At 42.4% G+C, this 19671-nt stretch overlaps 3 protein-coding genes across 3 annotated transcripts; 2 read left to right on the top strand and 1 right to left on the bottom strand.

The window, feature by feature from the left end:
* Window positions 1-3082: 3082 nt before the first annotated feature.
* LOC117057457 (olfactory receptor 11H6-like) lies at window positions 3083-4036 on the top strand. Its single transcript, XM_033168303.1, has one exon. The coding sequence runs from the start codon at window positions 3083-3085 to the stop codon at window positions 4034-4036; it is 954 nt and encodes a 317-aa protein (XP_033024194.1).
* A 3215-nt stretch (window positions 4037-7251) lies between these two features.
* Window positions 7252-14212, bottom strand: LOC117057456 (olfactory receptor 11G2-like). The gene is made up of 2 exons (XM_033168302.1): window positions 14204-14212; window positions 7252-8211 (listed from the first exon to the last, which is right to left on the bottom strand). The coding sequence occupies exons 1-2, from the start codon at window positions 14210-14212 to the stop codon at window positions 7252-7254; spliced, it is 969 nt and encodes a 322-aa protein (XP_033024193.1).
* A 71-nt stretch (window positions 14213-14283) lies between these two features.
* Window positions 14284-15225, top strand: LOC117058998 (olfactory receptor 11G2-like). The gene has a single exon (XM_033170437.1). It carries the CDS (start codon window positions 14287-14289, stop codon window positions 15223-15225), a length of 939 nt encoding a protein of 312 aa, XP_033026328.1. The 5' UTR covers window positions 14284-14286.
* Window positions 15226-19671: the final 4446 nt, after the last annotated feature.

Here is a 19671-nt window from a genome sequence, read left to right as displayed (position 1 = left end):
TTGGTCGGACTATATTTTGAAAAAAAAAGAACAAATTCCTATGCCCCACAAATAACCCAGAGATGCATTTTAAATAAAGGGACACATTCTACTCATGTAAAAACACGCCGATCCCTGGACCATCCACAGGCCGGATTTAGAAGGCAATTGGGCCACATCTGGCCCATGGGCCTTAGGTTGCCTACCCCTGATCTACTTGCTCTATGGAATGAGAAGTGTTTAGTTATTGGGAGTCAGGGTGCATCAAGAAGTCACAGTTTTGCCTTCCATTCTTTCCATACCATCAAATCTGACTTCAAAAAGGTTGATTATGCCTTCTAGTACATGGCTGTACCAATAATTATGGTGCTGGAGGAGACTCTTGAGAGTCCCATGGACTGCAAAAAGATCAAACTTATCCATCCTTAAAGAAATCAGCCCTGAGTGCTCACTGGAAGGACAGATCCTGAAGTTGAGGCTCCAGTACTTTGGCCACCTCATGAGAAGAGAAGACTCCCTAGAAAAGACCCTGATGTTGGGAAAGATGGAGGGCACAAGGAGAAGGGGACGACAGAGGATGAGATGGTTGGACAGTGTTCTCGAAGAGACTAGCATGAGTTTGGCCAAACTGCGAGAGGCAGTGAAAGATAGGCATGCCTGGCGTGCTCTGGTCCATGGGGTCATGAAGAGTTGGACACGACTGAACAACAACAACATGGCTGGTTTTGTTGTTGTTGTTAAGGAAGTGATTGTAGAAAATCTCAAACTCTACCATCTTCCATCAACCCATAGCTTGCAGGTTCAAAGGAATATTATGTAAATGAGCAGACTCTCTATGCCATTTAAGATTAGGTACTGCAAATCTTCAAGAAATTGACCGTTTTATTTTCAACCCCTTTCCTGATGATCCCTAACATGAAATTAATTCACAGCTGCCACACATGGCTCCACAATTTCTCCAAGCTGTCTACTACTAAGCCAACATCTCTTTCTCTGCCAGTTCACACCTAATTAGTGTGCATGTAAAGTTAGGATTTTTGGTCCCAATGTGCATCAATTTATTTTTATTTACACTGAGTTACACCCCCCCCCCAATTTAATGCATATTTATGCAGTGGGGAAAGACTCTTTGGAGCTCCTCACAATCCCTTTTTGTTTTTACCACCCTGAACAGTTGGGTGTCTTCAACTCAAAATAACCAACAATTATCTGTGGAATTACCCATGTTTCACTATAGCAAATGAAGATGTTCCGTCCCAAAAGAGAGTTTGTGTTAGTGGATAATGAGAACATTCCTTAGAGACACATCTCCAAGGGCTGTTGAATATTTAACACCAGCATTCAAGCATTAGTCCACAGACAAATCTATCATCTCTTTCTAAAAGACACAGGAAACAACAATATATTTCTTTTGCACAATCTGCAAACTCCAACACAGCCAGTGTGGTGAGCCTTCTGCTGGAGGGATAGACTCCTTGCATGCTACTGAGGTACATATACTGATACCTTTAACAAGGCAAAGGGCACTGTGGTAAGAGACCAGAGGGGGTGTATTTCAATGGGTGGTGGCCCTATAAAGAAGTAAGATTATGGGCAAGGAAATGTTGACACACCAATATGGAGCATCATCTGAGGCAAAGAGGAAAGTAGGAGAGAAAGATCTTTACAGAACAATGACAGCAGCAGCAGCAACAGCGACAACAGCAACAACATAATAATGCAAGAGGGTCTCTGTCAGAGAGGGAGAGAGAGAGAGAGAGGTACAGGTCTCTCAGACGAATTCCTCAGAGTTGTTATCCAACAACATACAGAGTGCTAAAACTTGTCCACCCCTGATTTCTTACTAAATCGGGATGGTTCACAAAAAACAAAAACAAAATAAGAAAACAAAATACATAATACACAAACAAACAAACAAACAATACACTTGCACTAGATTCCTACACACATAAAAAGAAATGACTATGTTGATGACAACAGATGCTTAAGGAAGTCCACTTCTATGGACTAAAAGGATGTTTCAAAGAAATAAGAGCATAGGTAGTCAACAGGATGCACTTCAGATGATGATGGACTACAACTCTCATGATCCTGGACCATTGGCTATCTTGGCTGGAGCTGATGGGAGTGGGGAGTCCAACATCATCTGGGAAGTGCCATTTAGATATTCCATGTTCTCACATACCATTCTGATAATGATGTGGTGGTGCACATTTTAGCAGTCATAGGTAGAATACTTGGGAAGGGCCACACAGTGGTAGCTTGGGTTACAGACACTTCAGGTTACAGGCTCCGCTAACCCAGAAAGTGTACCTTGGGTTAAGAACTTTGCTTCAGGATGAGAACAGAAATTGAGTAGTGGTGGTGGCGCAGCGGCAGTGGGAGTCCCCATTAGCTAAAGTGGTACCCCAGGTTAAGAACAGTTTCAGGATAAGAATGGACCTCCAGAACAAATTAAGTTCTTAACCCGTGGTACCACTGTAGTTCAATGGTAGACCAGCTGCTTTGCATACAGAAGATCTCTGGGGCACCTCTCTGGAAACCTCAAAAGCTACTGCCCATCAGTATTGAGGAATACTGAGGAAAACAGACCAATGACCTAACTTGGTATAAGGCAGCTTCCTATATTCTTCTGAAACTTTACATATTTTGGTCCTATATATAAGTCATCTACCTATATTTGTCTTTAAGTCTTTATCTATGTGCTATTGACTACTTTATTGTGTTCATAATTTAGAGAATCTTCTGATTAAGTGGCCTATAATTTTTACTCAATAAATAAATATAAATTAAATTGATGCAACACAATTACTTGTTATGCCTCACAACTGATATGTAATCTCAAGAATAAGTATATGTAATCTAAAATGAAGGAGGTGGACTATTCTGCCGCCCTCCTTAAGCAGCATGCCTGGTTAGTCTTTGCCTTTCAATGAAAGCAGAGAGGGAGACAATGGTTTGTGGTAGTGTTTTCCTCTAAGCATGAGGATTTATCCCCTCAGCTCACACCACCCTCAAATGATAAGCTTGCTGAGTCTATAGGCGGACAGGCAGATTATACTTGCTCTTGGTATGTGACTGTGTTTCTGTTTTGTGAATGCAGATGGAGATGGCCAATGAGACTCAAGTCACAGAATTCATTTTGCTAGGATTTGGAGGTGGGCCAAAGAAGCATTTGCTGCTCCTCATTTTTTTGACTGCTTTTTATGTGCTGACTTTGGCTGAGAACATGACCATTATCACCTTGGTCGTTCTAGACTCCCACTTGTCACGACTTCCCATGTATCTCCTGCTGGGCAGCTTCTCCTGGCTGGAGATATGCTATGTGAGCACCACTATACCTCGCATGCTCTTTGACCTCATAACCCTTCATGGGAAGATCTCTTTCCAGGCTTGCTTCCTTCAGTTCTACATCTTTTTTTCTCTTGGTTGCACTGAGGACTTCTTCCTCTCTGCCATGGCTTTGGATCGGTACTTGGCAATATGCCACCCACTGCGTTACCCACAAATCATGTCCCAGAATGCCTGCTATGCCCTGATGGCTACCTGTTGGATCCTTGGCTTCCTGTGGAACATTGTCCCAGTGACTTTGATCTCCAATATGTCCTTCTGTGGACCAAACGTCATTGACCATTTGTTGTGTGATCCTGGGCCACTTATGTCTCTGGCCTGCCCCCCACTAGGAAATGCTCCTTTCATCTATCAGATATTCGTGAATGCTGTGATTTTGGGTAACTTATTGTGTGTCATCCTGTCCTATGGTGCAGTGATTCTCTCTCTGATGAAAACCTCTAGCCAAGGAAGTCGTAAGAAGGCTTTCTCCACCATATTCTTCCACCTAATGGTGGTGACGATTTTTTATGGTTCCGTGGCAGGGGTATACTTAGCTGCTCCAGGTGGAGAAAGCAACTCAGAGGTCACAAAGGCAGCAACAGTCTTTTATGCTGCCGTCACACCTGTCCTTAACCCACTGATCTACTGTCTGAGGAATGATAAGATCCAAGAGGCAGCAGGGAGGTTGTTCAGGAGAATGAAGAAATGGTGGTGCCCTGGATAATATCGATAGTGTAAAAATATTGCAGGGGGGAGGAGAAGCAGAACACCAGCCTACCACGATAAAAATTGTGGTAGGATGGGTTGTTGCACTTATTATAGCAGATGGGTGTATCACATTTCTGAAATAATTATTTTTTTACACGAAATTCTTGCTGCTAGAAGTATGATGCATGGACCAGTTTATACTAGCATGGTTTTGTTTTTGTTTTACTTAAGGGAAGATTCAAAAATGGTATTCCCTGAATGTGTCACAAAGCAAGAAAGGGAGAGAAACTTAGTACCCCAGAAGGAAGGCACAGATTACGGAAGCAGCTACCAGCAAGTGGCTCAGCACAAACAGTACAGAAAATACCTGAAGGCAGCCCTTTTCAGGGAGGTTTTTAATGTGTAATATTTTTGTATCTGATTTTTGTTGGAAGCCGCCCAGAGTGGCTGGGGAAATCCAGCCAGATGGGCGGGGTACAAATAATAAATATTATTATTATTACAGAGACAGAGCAGGAAGAGGGAGAGGAAGAGAATGCCAGCTGGTTTAAATGAAGCCCATCATTTTCTATTACTCCTGCTTGTTTATTATAAGAAATGCATATGATGATAACTAGCACAACTCGAAACATTCCCTACCTTCAGTCTTGCTTTGAATATGTTTCCTTCAAATGCTGAACTTGGGATGGATTGTGCCAATCGTTTTGTAACCAAATCACACCCACCCCAATGAACAAAAGGGAGGTATCTGGATAATTTGCAAAGTATATAAAAACTTAGAGGGTGGGGGGAGGATAAAAACTCCCTCCAAAACAAGGTGGGGGGTGAATGTTAAAGTTTAATGTGCATAACATGTAATGTTTGTATGCATGCACTGAAGTTAAAACTTATGTAGAGATTTGCACCCTGGTGATCTTCAAAAGGACACCTGCACAATCCGGCAGGCCTGGGCAGACTGGGAGGATACATCACACATGTGACATCATGTATGTGGGATGCCTGCCCCCCCATGTTGTGCCCAACTTGATGCGCCTAAGATTGAAGGGCAGTATACAAATTTAAAATACTACTACTGCTGCTGCTGCTGCTGCTGCTGCTGCTGCTGCTACTACTACTACTAATGTTATTAATGTCTACTAGACACTGTGGCTACAGTCTCCCAACACTGTTGTGTTGCTGGAAGACACAAGTGGGGAGAGTTGCTGCTGTGCTTGTGTGTTTACACATAGGCATCTGCTTAGTCAGTGAGAAGAGGATGCTAGTCCACATGGGTCCCTGGACTGGTCCAGTTAAGTTCTTATGTTCTGTGCTGTTTAACATCTACAGTGTATGAAACCACTTGTTGAGGTCATCTAAAGATATACAGCAAATAGAAAAGAGTACTTGGCAACATTAACATGGATATTAAATCTAAGGAACTAGTAACATTTATTTATTTATTTATTTATTTATTTATTTATTTATTTATTTATTTAGTTACTCCACCACATGATCACTTAATGTCTACAGATCTTGAAGCTGTTTACAATAAAGAAACATTTTAAAATGTAATCTAAATCCACAAATATACAATGAGCACAATTTCAAATGATTTTTTATTAAGAAAAATTGCAAAATGTTACATAATATTCACAATTTTAAACCATTCATGCTTATATTGCTGCCATATGGATCACTTCAAAACAACGAAAGACCTAAGCTTGGATATGTGTATCTGAAGAAGTGTGCATGCACACGAAAGCTCATACACAGAACAAACTCAGTTGGTCTCTAAGGTGCTACTGGAAAGAATTTTTGATTTTGTTTTGACTATGGCAGACCAACACGGCTACCCACCTGTAATTGGATATGTGTGTGTTTGTGTGTGTCTATATCTATATAGGCTTATAACCATTCCAGAACAGTTAACCCACTCAAATGATTTATTCAAGGGACAATCAGTACCAGGCTCATTGTTATCCTTTATACAAATAAAAAAATACTCTGCAAGACACCCACCCACCACAAATTATAGTATACACAGATTTGGAACAAAGAATAATAAAGACTAAACATAAGTGATAAGAACGAGAAATTGACAGAGGTTTTCCCATCCAATAACAGCTCACTAGGATGATGCAAAGCTTCTATCTGTGTTTCCTGTTGCATCAAAGGTTGTTTTCTGCTGCTCCAGAGAAGCGGACACAGGGCAATGGATTCAAACTACAAGAAAGAAGATTCCACCTAAACATAAGGAAGAACTTCCTGACAGTGAGAGCTGTTCGACAGTGGAATTTGCAGCCAAGGAGTGTGGTGGAGTCTCCTTCTTTGGAGGTCTTTAAGCGGAGGCTTGACAGCCATCTGTCAGGAATGCTTTGATGGTGTTTCCTGCTTGGCAGGGGGTTGGACTGGATGGCCCTTGTGGTCTCTTCCAACTCTATGATTCTATGATTCTATCTTGTTAAGAAAATCAGTGACCCTGTCTGCTTTATGCCAACATCCTCACTGTTTCCATAAGCCCCCCCCCCCCGGGAGATATGTACCAAAAATCATCATTTTGCAATGACATTTGTCTTTGTTATTAAAGTGAAAATAATTAGAATTTACTCCAAATGCAGGGTGGGGGTCCTTAGCCACACTCCTCTTCCCAAGTCACACTCTCACCCTGCTTCACACCCCAGGTGTTTTTCCCTTGATGGAATGTTTCCTTGAGCTTAGCTGATGCATCTTGCTTGTTTGGCTGGAGAACAGAGAAGGATGTGTGAACGTGTGTGAAAACAAACCCACAGCACAAAGCTAGAATTCACATTTGGTGCTCTGCCTGCTTTCACCTCTGGCCCTGGCCAATGGCATGTGCTCCTCTGGAAGCTTGACAAGAAGGCAACATAGCCTTTGGTCTGAGTAGGCTTCCTCAACCCTGATGTTATCAAGGGTGGTGAGATTCATTTCATTATAATTTTAGCATCTGGCCATCAGACAACTTGTGAAAATATCCCAACAAATGATTTCGGGTTTGTTCTTAAAGCTAAGAACTGAACTGCCTTGTTGGGGAATGTGGTCATCAGGTATCTATCAACTCATTCCTGATTTCTCATCATGCCTTAGATTTTTATTTATTTATTTATTTATTTGGTGTGCTGTGCAAAACACATCAGCAGAAAAATAGTTGCTTCTCTCTATAAAGCTCTGTACAAATCAGGGGTAAATACTTGGGTGCTTTGCTTTGTTGTTGTTGCCTTCTCTCCCCACTTTTTAAGTTGTTTCCTTTCTCCCCAGTGACCTCACCTTTCTCCTCAGCAACCTGCCCACTGCCTCTTTCACCTGATCGTTCCTCAAGCAGTAGATCAAAGGATTGAGAAAGGGTGTGATGGCTGTGTAGAAGAGGGTCACTGCCTTGGTGACCTCTGACTGGCTTTCTCCACCTGGAATCAAGTACATCCCTGCGACTGAGCCGTAGAAAAGTGTGACCACCACAAGGTGGAATGATATGGTGGAGAAGGCCTTCCTACGATTACCTTGGCTAGAGGTTTTCATCAGGGTGAGAATGACAGTGCTGTAGGACAGCACAACAAAGGATGTATTGCATATAATCAGACCATTTAGGCAAATCTGGCTGAAGAGGGGAGCATTTCCGAGTGGAGGGCATGCTAGGGCCAGAATTGGTCCAGGATCGCATAGGAAGTGGTCAATGGTGTTAGATTCACAGAAGGACAACAGGGAGATCAAAACCGCTGGGACAAGGTACCACAGGAAACCAACAACCCAACATAGAGCTACCAGAGTGTAGCAGAAATGTGGGGACATTATGTGTGGGTAGCGTAGTGGGCGGCAAATAGCCAAGTACCGGTCCAAGGCCATGGTTGAGAGGAAGAAGCATTCAGTACAACCAAGTGAAAAGAAAATGTAGAACTGCAGGAAGCAATCATGGAAAGAAATGACCCCATGAGGGGAAGCCAGGTCATAGAGCATGCGAGGCACAGTGGTGGATACGTAGCACATCTCCAGCCAGGAGAAGTTGCTCAGTAGAATATACATGGGAAGTTGAGCCAAGTGGTTGTCTAGAAACACCAGTGTGATAATGGTGATGTTCTCCGCCAAAGTGAGCATGTAGAGAATGGTGAAAAAAATGAGGAGCAGGAAGCGTTTGTGCTGTCCAATTCCAAATCCCAGCAAAATGAATTCCTGGACAGAAGTCGTATTGTCCATCTCCATCTGGAATCAGATGGATGAATGATCACTGTAAACAATATAGAGGTTATATCTGCCTTCTTGTCTCTCTGTTACCACTGAAAGGCAGAGGAAAAGTGAGGAAAAGTGATCCTTCCAACCTCTCTTTCAGATCACAGTTGATTATAAAAAGTAAACATTGCAAATGTATTCAGAATAGTCTGGCTTGGGTTAGTGTAATCTTGAACATATCCAAGCTTGATCCCTTGACCCTTATTGTGAATATTGTTCACAGTCTCAGAGAAGTATCCTCACTTGGCTGCTGGAACCTGAATTGACTGTAGTGTATGACCACTGCTCCAGAGAATATGTATGTATATTAAGGTATGATATTCTTATTTCTCTTAATATTATTTTGGACTATTTGGACTCTTATTTATGCTGGTCACTGTCCTTCATATGATTAGTTATATATATATTGTTATTCTTTATAGTGATATACTGAAGAAGACCACGTCAAAACAGTGTATTTATTCGGAACGCTGTCTCACCGGATGTATTTAGTTACTAAGATTGTACAGCTATTACTTCGCTGCAAATGATAAAGACATAATTGTGCCCATCATTCATTGGTCTACATGTTGCCTCTTTTACACTAGGTTTGAAGTTTGCAACACAGGGGCTTATCTTATTCTTCTGGAACCTGAATTGAGGCATTTAATTCATTGAAATTAAATAGCTATCCAGCAGCAAACATTTCTTAGGTTTCCTGGAATCAAAGAAGGCAATGCTAAAAATGTAATTTATCTACTATATAATCACTGAAAGTTACTATCTTTTTTAAAAAGGTAGTGAATAGTCACCTAAGTAAAATGTCACACTAGGAGTTTGTGCATATGTACTTATTCCTTAATACAGTATATATATTTTTGCAACATGTCATCCCACGTGGGATTAAATATTACCTACTTCCATTGCAACCCTGTGTATCTACTTAGAAGTTAGCCCTTCTCCTAATTTTGCAATAATACATGTGTGTACACACACACTACTTACAAAATGTGAAACTTGGGATAAAGAATATTTAGAAATGCATCCTTTCATAAAGGATATCTATTTAGAAAAGTATTTTTCAAAAAAAATCCATTCAAAAATACTGTTTTAAATAGGAGTTTTCCTGTAGCTATTAAAGTACAGTTTAATGCAGAATCAAGACTGAACAGACTTATGAAGGAACACCTGCAAAAGTGACATCAACTAGAAATACACTCATCTACCTGCAATTTTATCCCTAGCCTAACCCCCCTGTACCTTTTGTTCTTTTGCAGATAGGTGCCCCCCTCCCAAAAGCTTCTCTGCTCTTTCCTGAGACAAGGAGCAAACATAGACCTGTCAAACACCTTGAATGAAAGTCATCCCATCTTACATTGCTAAACAATTTAAATGATACTTTTGGGTGAGATCTATTCCAAAATTCTATGTTAGTGTAATACCTTTATTAGACCAACCAAAATATCACAAAATAGCATGCAGGTCTTCATGTTCTCCAGAATTCTTCATCAGACTAGATGTCAAGCAAAGTTGTGGGGTAGGGTGCTGGGGAGAGAAGAAGAAACTTTGGGTGGTGGCAAAGCCATGAGCCTGCACCTTGTATAAGAGCCTTAAGATGAAGAGTAGGAAGGAGGAGGAGGAGAGATGTGACTAACACTCTTCTCCCATGTTCCATCTTAAGACACTTCTGAGATGCAGACTTGTGGAACAGTCAACTCCCCCCCCCAACCCTTTCATTGTGTACCATCAAGCCCAATGAAGCTTCTACTTTATTTTGTGACATTTCAGTTGACCTAATAAAACTATTGCCTATGAGATCTAGAGATTTTTAAGAAGGGCCAGTGAGGTTACTTTAAGTTAGTTAGTTAGTTAATTAGTTAGTTAGGTGGTGTCAATTTGCAAGATAAGAGGGTTTGTAGGCTCCAAATGAAAGCAGAGAACCAAATTATGTGCTATGATTGTTAATTAAAAATCAGGGATGCAGCTAGGAATCCTAGAGACATCTCACAGCACTTCCCAAGTACTCATCCACGCCTCTCTGACCACACACCTCTATAATGATCTATCACATTTCCTTGAAGCAGCCTTCAACTCTTTCTAGAACAGACATAGGCAACCTTCGGCCCTCCAGATGTTTTGGACTACAAACCCCACCATCCCTGACCACTGGTCCTGTTAGCTAGGGATGATGGGAGTTGTAGGCCAAAACATCTGGAGGGCCGAAGGTTGCCAATGCCTGTTCTAGAAGGTGGCACTCATTCAGATCTGATCCTCTCCCAGTCCCACTCCAGTCTCCATTTCTTTACCTCAGTAGTTTTCAATAGTTCCTCCATCCAGCTGAAGGCTTGTCACAAATGTTGTGTCAGGATTTGTAGATGGGAACATGTTGCTGTTCCCTCTGCCTTACATGGGTGTTCAGTTGTCATATTCATGGACTATATGAGAATTATTGAGTCTTTGTATCTACTACAGAAATCTTGAATGCTCATGTTAAATATTAGGTGTCCATTGGGAATGTGTCCCTCAAGAACCAATGCCATTAGCTATTAAAAGCCAAGAGATAGGTTACTTCCTTCGACCATGGTGAAAACACAGACAATTTCCATTGTTAAAAACCTTTGCTTTCTTTTTGGCTAAACATGGACTGAATATTCTGATTGTGTTTTGTGTGACATCATTCTATCCATTTTTGGCTCTGCTGCTGTCTTGTATTTACCCCCAATTCATTGGACTCTGAGGCAATGTTTGGTAATTTTTAATCACCTTGGTTGAAAATTGTGGTGAAAAAAGTTACCTCAACAGGTCTATCACCCTCTTACCGGCTAACTATGCCTAAGGGTGCGAAATCAATTGTTAAACAGAGGTTTTTGGACATAGCTTCGATGACCTTCATGGTGACCCTGTTCCCCTCAGTCACTGGGGTTACCATGCCTCCCCTGTAAAGATGGAATACCATACTTGGGATACTTAACATTCCCTAAATATAGCAGAGTTTTCTCTCTGGTAAGGTTTAATGTTCTCCCTTCTAATTTATTAGATGGCAGATACAATAAAACACCAATGAACAATGGATACTTCCCTTCTAGCAACACAAAGATGGATTCTGTCTTGCATGTCTCCCTTCTTGTCAAGGGGCTAGGAAAGATCCAAAATGCCCCATTACACATCCCCTCCCTGGCCACTCTTATGAGTCTCTTTGCTTCAGGACTCCAACAAGTCACTCACAAAGCAAGTGGCAATGTTATTGAATAAGACCATTGTTATCAGACCACTTATGATTCCTCTATCTATTATTGTCATTGCGTGCTTTTAGTTGTATTAATGTGCATTTTTATTAATGCTATTTATTGTTAACGTTTCAAAATGTTGCAATGGTGTCTTTACTGCAAATAAATAAAAAGAAGACGAGTAATCAGATGGGTGCATTGTGTTGTGGAACAGGTTCTGTGGTGGAATTTAGAATTTGGAGCAAGATCTAAAGCCCCCACTCTCTGCTTCCTGAAGCCTGAAGCAAAATGAGCCAAACGTGCAGTAATCAACTGTGACCGAAGTGATCTGAAGCACTGATTTAGACCAAGCCTTTGCCCAAATAATCATACAAAAATAAAGAATAATGTATTTGATTCACAATATTAAAATAGCAGCACAGTATGAACCCTGTTACCAGATAGGAATAAGATGCTTTAATTGACTCTAGCTGAAATTTCTTGCACTGCAGGGGCTTGGACTAGATTATTTATTTATTTATTTTACTTATTTATTAAGCTTATACACCTCCCTTCATCAAGCAATCCCAGGGCAGTTCACAGAATAAAATAAAAGATAAAACACACTTAAATAATTAAACCGAAACAACACAACAATAACCAGCTCCTTCCCACAGATACATTTAAAAGGCTGTAGGATATTAATCGCTCACTGGAAGGGCAGATCCTGAAGTTGAGGCTCCAGTACTTTGGCCACTTCATGAGAAGAGAAGACTCCCTGGAAAAGACCCTGATGTTGGGAAAGATGGAGGGCACAAGGAGAAGGGGACGACAGAGGATGAGATGGTTGGACAGTGTTCTCGAAGCTACTAACATGAGTTTGGCCAAACTGCGAGAGGCAGTGAAGGATAGGCGTGCCTGGCGTGCTCTGGTCCATGGGGTCACGAAGACTCAGACACGACTGAACGACTGAACAACAACAACAACAACAACAACAACAGGATATTAATCAGCCCAAGGACTGGTTAAAGAAGGTTTTTGCCTGGCGCCTAAAAATATAATATGAAGGAGCCAAGTGAACCTCCCTGGGGAGCCCATTCCACAAACCGGGGGCCACTACAGAAAAGGCCCATCCTTGTGTTGCTACCTTGTGGACCTCACATGGACGGGGCACATGAAGATCCTTTCCTTTCCTTTCCTTTCCTTTCCTTTCCTTTCCTTTCCTTTCCTTTCCTTTCCTTTCCTTTCCTTTCCTTTCCTTTCCTTTCCTTTCCCTTCCCTTCCCTTCCCTTCCCTTCCCTTCCCTTCCCTTCCCTTCCCTTCCCTTCCCTTCCCTTCGAACCAAAACTTCATCAATGAACCGAAGCTTTACACACAAAGAACCCAAGTTGAAAAACAGGACCACAGTTTGGGCACAGGCCTTGCTCAGGTTCTATATGTTGGCAATCTTATCAGTAAACAAGCTAGCAAGCTGCAATGAGTCAGACCTAGCTCAGTATTGTTTATACTCACTTAATAGTGGCTCCCCAGGGCAGGGGTCCCAACTTGAATAAGATATGGGGGGTGGTAGGTAAGCCCCACCCCACATAATCAATCACATGACATGGTGCATGCACAGCATCTGAACAGCAATGCCCATCAACTTTGGGGGGTTCTGCTCCCCCCAAAATTTGTTGTTGTTGAGGGAGCCAAAGACCCCTCAGCCCTTAGGAGTTGGCTCCTATGCCCCAAGGCTTCAGCCAGGGGTGTTCAGCCCTTTCCAGAAATGCCCTACCACTAACATATGACCCTTCCCCTAAAAAACTTCCCATTGGTTTATTTCTGAATATGATTTGGGCACATGACATACCACCAAACTTCCTCAATAGTTTGTGAGTTCCTCCTTAGGTTCTTTTACTCTAAGTGTTCCACAACCTTAACCATAGTAATACACAAACGATTGTAATCAGTGACTTTTCTATTTCCTTTAATTAGTGATCTTGTTTTATTGGTGATGTGTGTTTTGCTGCTTGTATTTTAAAATTTATTTCAAAATAGAAATCCATTTTTAATTTTAAAAAATAAAAATAGGAGCACCTTCCAGTAATCCAATTTGGAGGGTTCAGTGCATTAGTAAACTAAGATATTATAAATTAAAAGTTCTTCAGCAATCTCTGAGGAGCTCTTGCTTTGAAGAAAAACAGAATTACCCTTGATAGGGCAATTCCCAAGAGTGCTTCCTTTCTTCAATTAAAACCTATGCAAATCTTTTGAAATAATGCCTTGAGCTCAGCATGGCACCCACAACTAAGATTTCCAGACACAACGTGCAGTGCAGTCCTTTATTTCTCAAGTTACCAAAGCCAGTTCTGAGCAGGTGCAATGACAGAATTAAATATCCATGGACTCTAAATACAGAGACTTTATCTGCATCAGGTCTTTGGATGGTTGGATCAGCTTTCTGTTGAGTTGAACTCTTTGTTACCTTGGAGGACAATTTTTTTATTGAACCAAATTCTACTTGCTTGAAAGTTGCTATACATTCTTCAGAGATCCTCAATATGAACAGGTCCTGAGACATTTCAAACCCAGCAGTAGATGAAAAAGGGTTCCAAAGGAATAGATCTCTCAGGTCAACCCACCCTGCCTGTTGGCAGAGAAATTTCTTTAACCCTCCCTTTCTCCATCCAGCACAGTAGTTCTACCCTACTGGTTTTCTTCATCTGCAAATTAACAGATACCAGTCCTTATCTCAAAAACAGCTTAATGCTGAGGACAACTCATGCCAAATCAACAGAGACTTCATCCATTCCAAACATTAGATTAACAGTTTAACACTTGATAATTCAAGGCTAGCTTCCATGCAGTTTTCTATGTAATCCAGATGGAGCTGGCCAATGGGACCACAGTGCAGGAATTCATTCTGCTGGGCTTCCAAGTTGGACCACAGGGACGCCTGCTCCTTCTCATCATCTTTACAGCAGTCTACACCCTCACATTGGCTGAGAACTGTATCATCATCATGACAGTAGTTCATGATGTCCGCTTGGCTCGACTGCCCATGTACATCTTGCTGAGCAACTTCTCCTGGCTGGAGATGTGCTATGTGACTTCCACTGCACCACGGATGCTCTTTGACTTGTCCTTCCCAGGTGGGGTCATCTCCTTCCATGCTTGCTTCCTCCAGTTTTACGTCTATTTCTCCCTTGGTACTTCTGAAGGCTTCTTCCTCTCAGCCATGGCCTTGGACCGGTTTTTGGCCATCTGCCACCCACTGCGCTACCCACAAATTATGTCCCCAGGTTTCTGCTATGTCCTGGTGGCTGCATGTTGGATTTTTGGCTTCCTGTGCTACATTGTTCCAGTGTTTTTGATCTCCAGGTTGTCCTTCTGTGGCTCCAATATACTTGATCACTTTGTGTGTGACTCTGACCAACTCCTAGCTGTGGCCTGTCCTCCACTGGGGTACCTCCCCCTCTTCTGCTTCATTGTCACCTCTTCTGTGATTATGGTCACCTTCCTGTTCATTGTGGTCTCCTATGCCAGTGTAGTATTCACCCTGGCAAAAAGATTCAAGGAGAGCACTGTTTTCAAGGGTTTTTCTACAGTGTCATCACACCTAGCAGTGGTGGCACTCTTTTATGGATCTGTGGCAGCTCTGTATATAGGGCACAGCAGAGAGAGTCACGGTGACAACACTAAAGTGATGACTCTATTCTATGCTTCTCTGGTCCCTATGCTCAACCCGCTCATCTATTGTCTCAGGAATAATCAGGTAAAAAAAGCATTGTTCCAGTTGTTGAGAACAAAGAGGGTGATGTAGGAAAGTGGAGGGGAAAGGGGGGGGGTATTTTTTCTGGAATTAAAGTGGGAGACTTGGTGACTTGCCAAGGAGCAAGGAATTGTTTTGGGATCAGATAGGCAATAAAGGATACACCAAGTTTGTACTTCAACATGTTTTATTTGTAGGTGAGAATATGAAGCACAAAGCACAGAAAAGCAGATGTAACTTATCACCTTTCAGTTGCTGGGAGATCATCTTCTGTGCAATGTTATGAAACTCCTGATAGTGAAGTTACATCCTCTCAAGTTCTTACTATTCTCTAGGTCAGTCTGGCAACTTCATTCAGCAGGGAGACTACTGAGCTTTATATACAGTTTTCATATCTTAAAATGAAACTACCCAATCTTCTACTTTAATGGCTGCTAAGTGCAAACCCAACTTGTGACTTTAAAGGACTGGCTAATACATAGCCGTCAACCTTTCCCTTTTTTGCAGGAAATTCCTTTATTATAGCAGTGGGAAACAGCAGGGAGGGTTGACAGCTATGTATATAGCAGTGGGGAACAGCAGGGAGGGTTGACAATAGCCAAGGAGATAGCTCAAGTTCCCATGCTAACTCAATGCACCTAAGGTACCTGGCAGCTGTCCAATGCTATAATTCAGTGACCAGGGAGGAAAACCCACCACTGCTCTTCCTGGTCTCAACCAGAAACCAAGCAGCCCTTAATCATGAGCTAATACATTTCTGTACCCTATTAACTCCTTTAAGGATACAGCCTAGAAGACTTTTAATATTAGTCACTAAGCAGCTTCATGCCCCTATATAGATCCTACATAAGGCATCAAAGAGATAACACTGGAGAGCCAGTGTGGTGTAGTGGTTAAGAGCGGTAGACTCATTATCTGGGGAACCGGGTTCGCGTCTCCGCTCCTCCACATGCAGCTGCTGGGTGACCTTGGGCTAGTCACACTTCTTTGAAGTCTCTCAGCCCCACTCACCTCACAGAGTGTTTGTTGTGGGGGAGGAAGGGAAAGGAGAATGTTAGCCGCTTTGAGACTCCTTCGGGTAGTGATAAAGCGGGATATCAAATCCAAACTCTTCTTCTTCTTCTTCTTCTCTTCTTGTTGGGTGCAATCCAACTCCTCATGATATCACTATCCATCTTTGAGTTTCCAGTACAGTGGGGACAGCTCTGTTTTCTTTAGCTTTGATTATTCATTTAGCTTCAATCACTGTTGAATACATTTTTGTCCCGGCAGCCTTTCCCAGCTGAATAAACAAGTCTTTACCATTAGTTAGGCTCATCGTCTTGTTTTAAATATATTTGTTGTACTTCTGTTTTTAACGTCTTTTAATTCTCTTATGTACAAATCACATTGAGATGGTGGTTTGAAAGACAATTAATATATTAATTGTATTTATACAAATATCAACAACAATTTTATGGTCGTGCCTATAGGAAAAACACATTATGGATTTGGTGAAGTGTTATAGCTCAGTAGAAGAGTATTGACTGCATACAGAAGGTTCCGGGTCCAATCAAAGACATCTCCAGGCAACTGAGACAGACACTTGCCTGAAATCCATGAGAGCTACTGCCAATCAATGTAGACAGCCCTTTGTTAGGAGGAAGAATGACCTGACGCAGCTGCCTATGTTTCTATTGCTGCTACTGTGTAATTGAGGTTTCCACCTGGGATTTTTGGATCTGTCTTTTTTGTCTGCATTCTATCACTGTGCTTAGAAGTGAGTTAAGGGAATCATGGGACATAGGTGGTGCTGTGGTCTAAACCACAGAGCCTAGGGCTTGCCAATCAGAAGGTCGGCAGTTCGAACCCCCGTGACAGGGTGAGCTCCCGTTGTTCGGTCCCAGCTCCTGCCAACCTTGTAGTTCAAAAGCACATCAAAGTGCAAGTAGATAAATAGGTACTGCTCCGGTGGGAAGGTAAACGGCATTTCCGTGCACTGTTCTGGTTCACCAGAAGCGGCTTAGTCATGCTGGCAACATGACCCGGAAGTTGTATTCTGGCTCCTTCGGCCACTAAAACGAGATGAGCGCCACAACCACAGAGTCGCCCGTGACTGGACCTAACGGTCAGGGTTCCCTTTACCTTTTAAGGGAATCATTTGCCAGGACCAAGGATAGGGGGAAGAGGGGAGAGAGGTTGCCCTAACTGTGCTGGCAGAGGTGGTCTTAGATGCCGTGTTGGATAACCCAATAACAGTAGTGTTGAGGGAATTCAATATCCTTGCTGAGGCTGCCTCAAATTGGCTGTCTCATGACATCGTGGCCTCTTTGACAAATATGAGGCTGTTTCAGTACATCTCTCATCCAACACATGCAGTTGCAGGAATCCTTGACTTTGTATTTGCCACAAAGTGGGGTTGGGGGACGAATTCCCTGCTGAGCTTTGGGCTGAACAAGTCTATTTTGTGCTGTAGGAGTGGACCGATTCCTGAATTCTTTTAATGACTTTCCATATGACATGGCTGGTGCTCCTATTGTGGCTCCTTTCACGCTGTAGCCTGGTGAGATGGATCGAACAATGGACCCTATAGCTTCTGAGTGTGCTCATCATTGCTGTGGAATGGAGCAAGTTGATCTAATGACCTGATTACACATGATTACACTCTGGCTATCAACCCTCCTGAGTTCAGGTAGCATAATGTACACCTCAGCCTATATCTGACTGAACTTCATACATATGAAGTCACATTACTGTGCCTTTCACATGGAAGGGACATCGGCAAAGAAAGTATTTGTCCACCACTACTTGTTTCCACAGGGGACCCAGGTGGCGCTGTGGGTTAAACCACAGAGTCTAGGGCTTGCTGATCAGAAGGTCGGCGGTTCGAATCCCTGCCACGGAGTGAGCTCCCGTTGCTCGGTCCCAGCTCCTGCCCACCTAGCAGTTCGAAAGCACGTCAAAGTGCAAGTAGATAAATAGGGACCGCTCCAGCGGGAAGGTAAACGGCGTTTCCGTGCGCTGCTCTGGTTCGCCAGAAGCAGCTTTGTCATGCTGGCCACATGACCCGGAAGCTGTCTGCGGACAAACGCCGGCTCCCTCGGCCTATAGAGTGAGATGAGCGCCGCAACCCCAGAGTCGGACACGACTGGACCTGGTGGTCAGGGGTCTCTTTACCTTTACCTTTACTTGTTTCCACAAGTCTTGTAATTTGTTAAGGGTGCTAGGAATTATAGCTCTCGGAAGTGTTAACTATGGTTCCAGATTCTGTGGGGGAAACCATGAATATTAAATTTCCATAGAAGTTCTGTAAAATGTATTGTAGGGTGGAACTCAGAGTTCCTAGGGAGAGATCATTCTTTCCAGCAGCCCCTGTGTTGTGGAATTCCCTCCCCACAGAGCTGCATCACTATACAGCATTTGGTGAATGCTGAAGAGACACCTACTTACCCTGGTTTTACTAGACATACCCTTTTGCTGTGATTCCAATCTGTTTTAACTGTGTATACAATGTTAAATGGTTGTAAGCCACCCTGGGACTGGCTGGTGAATGCAGGATAATAAATTTGATGATGATGATGATGATATACGGAATCAGAACTTTGGTTCATCTAGCTCAGTATTCTCTTTACATACTTTACAGGGGCTGTTTTAGCCAAGGGTCTTCAGCCCTTTCTGAAGACGCCAGGGACTGAACCTGGGACTCTTTGCATCCAAGCATGTACTCTACCACTGAGGTTTGCCCCTTCACCTAAAAAGCCCCCCAAACATCATTTGTATTCTGACAATGATCTGGCTACATAACATACACAACCAAACCTCCTCAATAGTTTGCAAATTCCTCCTTAGTCTGTTTTACTCTAATTGTCCCTCAGGTTTCCACACAATTCTCTAAGGAGTCTAATCAGTGACTTTCCTATTTCCCTTAACCAGTGATCTTGTTTTATTTGTTGTTTGTGTTCTACCCTTTTTGCTGTCTGTATTTTAAGCTTTATTTAAAAATATAAATAGGGAATTTTAATAGGGAAAAAATATGAAAAAGAGCAAATACCAGTGGTTCCCAATTCATTCAATGTGGAAGGTTCAGCACATAAGTAAACAAAGCTACTATACATTACAAGTTCTTCAGCAATCTCCAAGGAGATCTTGTTTTGAAGAAAAACAGAATTAGCCTTGATAGGCAAGTTCCCAAGAGTCCTTCCTTTCTTGAATGAAAACTTCAGCAAACCTTTAAAAGAAAGCTTTTAATTCAGTATGGTAACTGCAGGTGAGTTTTCCAAACACACCCTGCAATGCAGTCTTTTCTTTCTCAACTACCAAAGCCAGCTCTGAGCTAGAGGAATGCCAACATGAAGTATCTGTGCACATGAATACTGGGACTTTATCTGCACCTGGTCTTTGGTTTGCTGGAGCAGGTTTCTGTGTGCTATTAAGGTACAGAAATGTTGGGTTATTCCCAAACCAAGAAGGGAAGTGGTGGGAATTTTAGAAGGCTGGGTTTTTTCAGATGCAACCTGT

Source organism: Lacerta agilis, chromosome 14 (assembly GCF_009819535.1).
Source record: "Lacerta agilis isolate rLacAgi1 chromosome 14, rLacAgi1.pri, whole genome shotgun sequence".
NCBI classification, from domain to species: domain Eukaryota; kingdom Metazoa; phylum Chordata; class Lepidosauria; order Squamata; family Lacertidae; genus Lacerta; species Lacerta agilis.
Note: the sequence above shows the minus strand (reverse complement) of the source record. Positions and strands in the feature narration are given on the sequence as shown.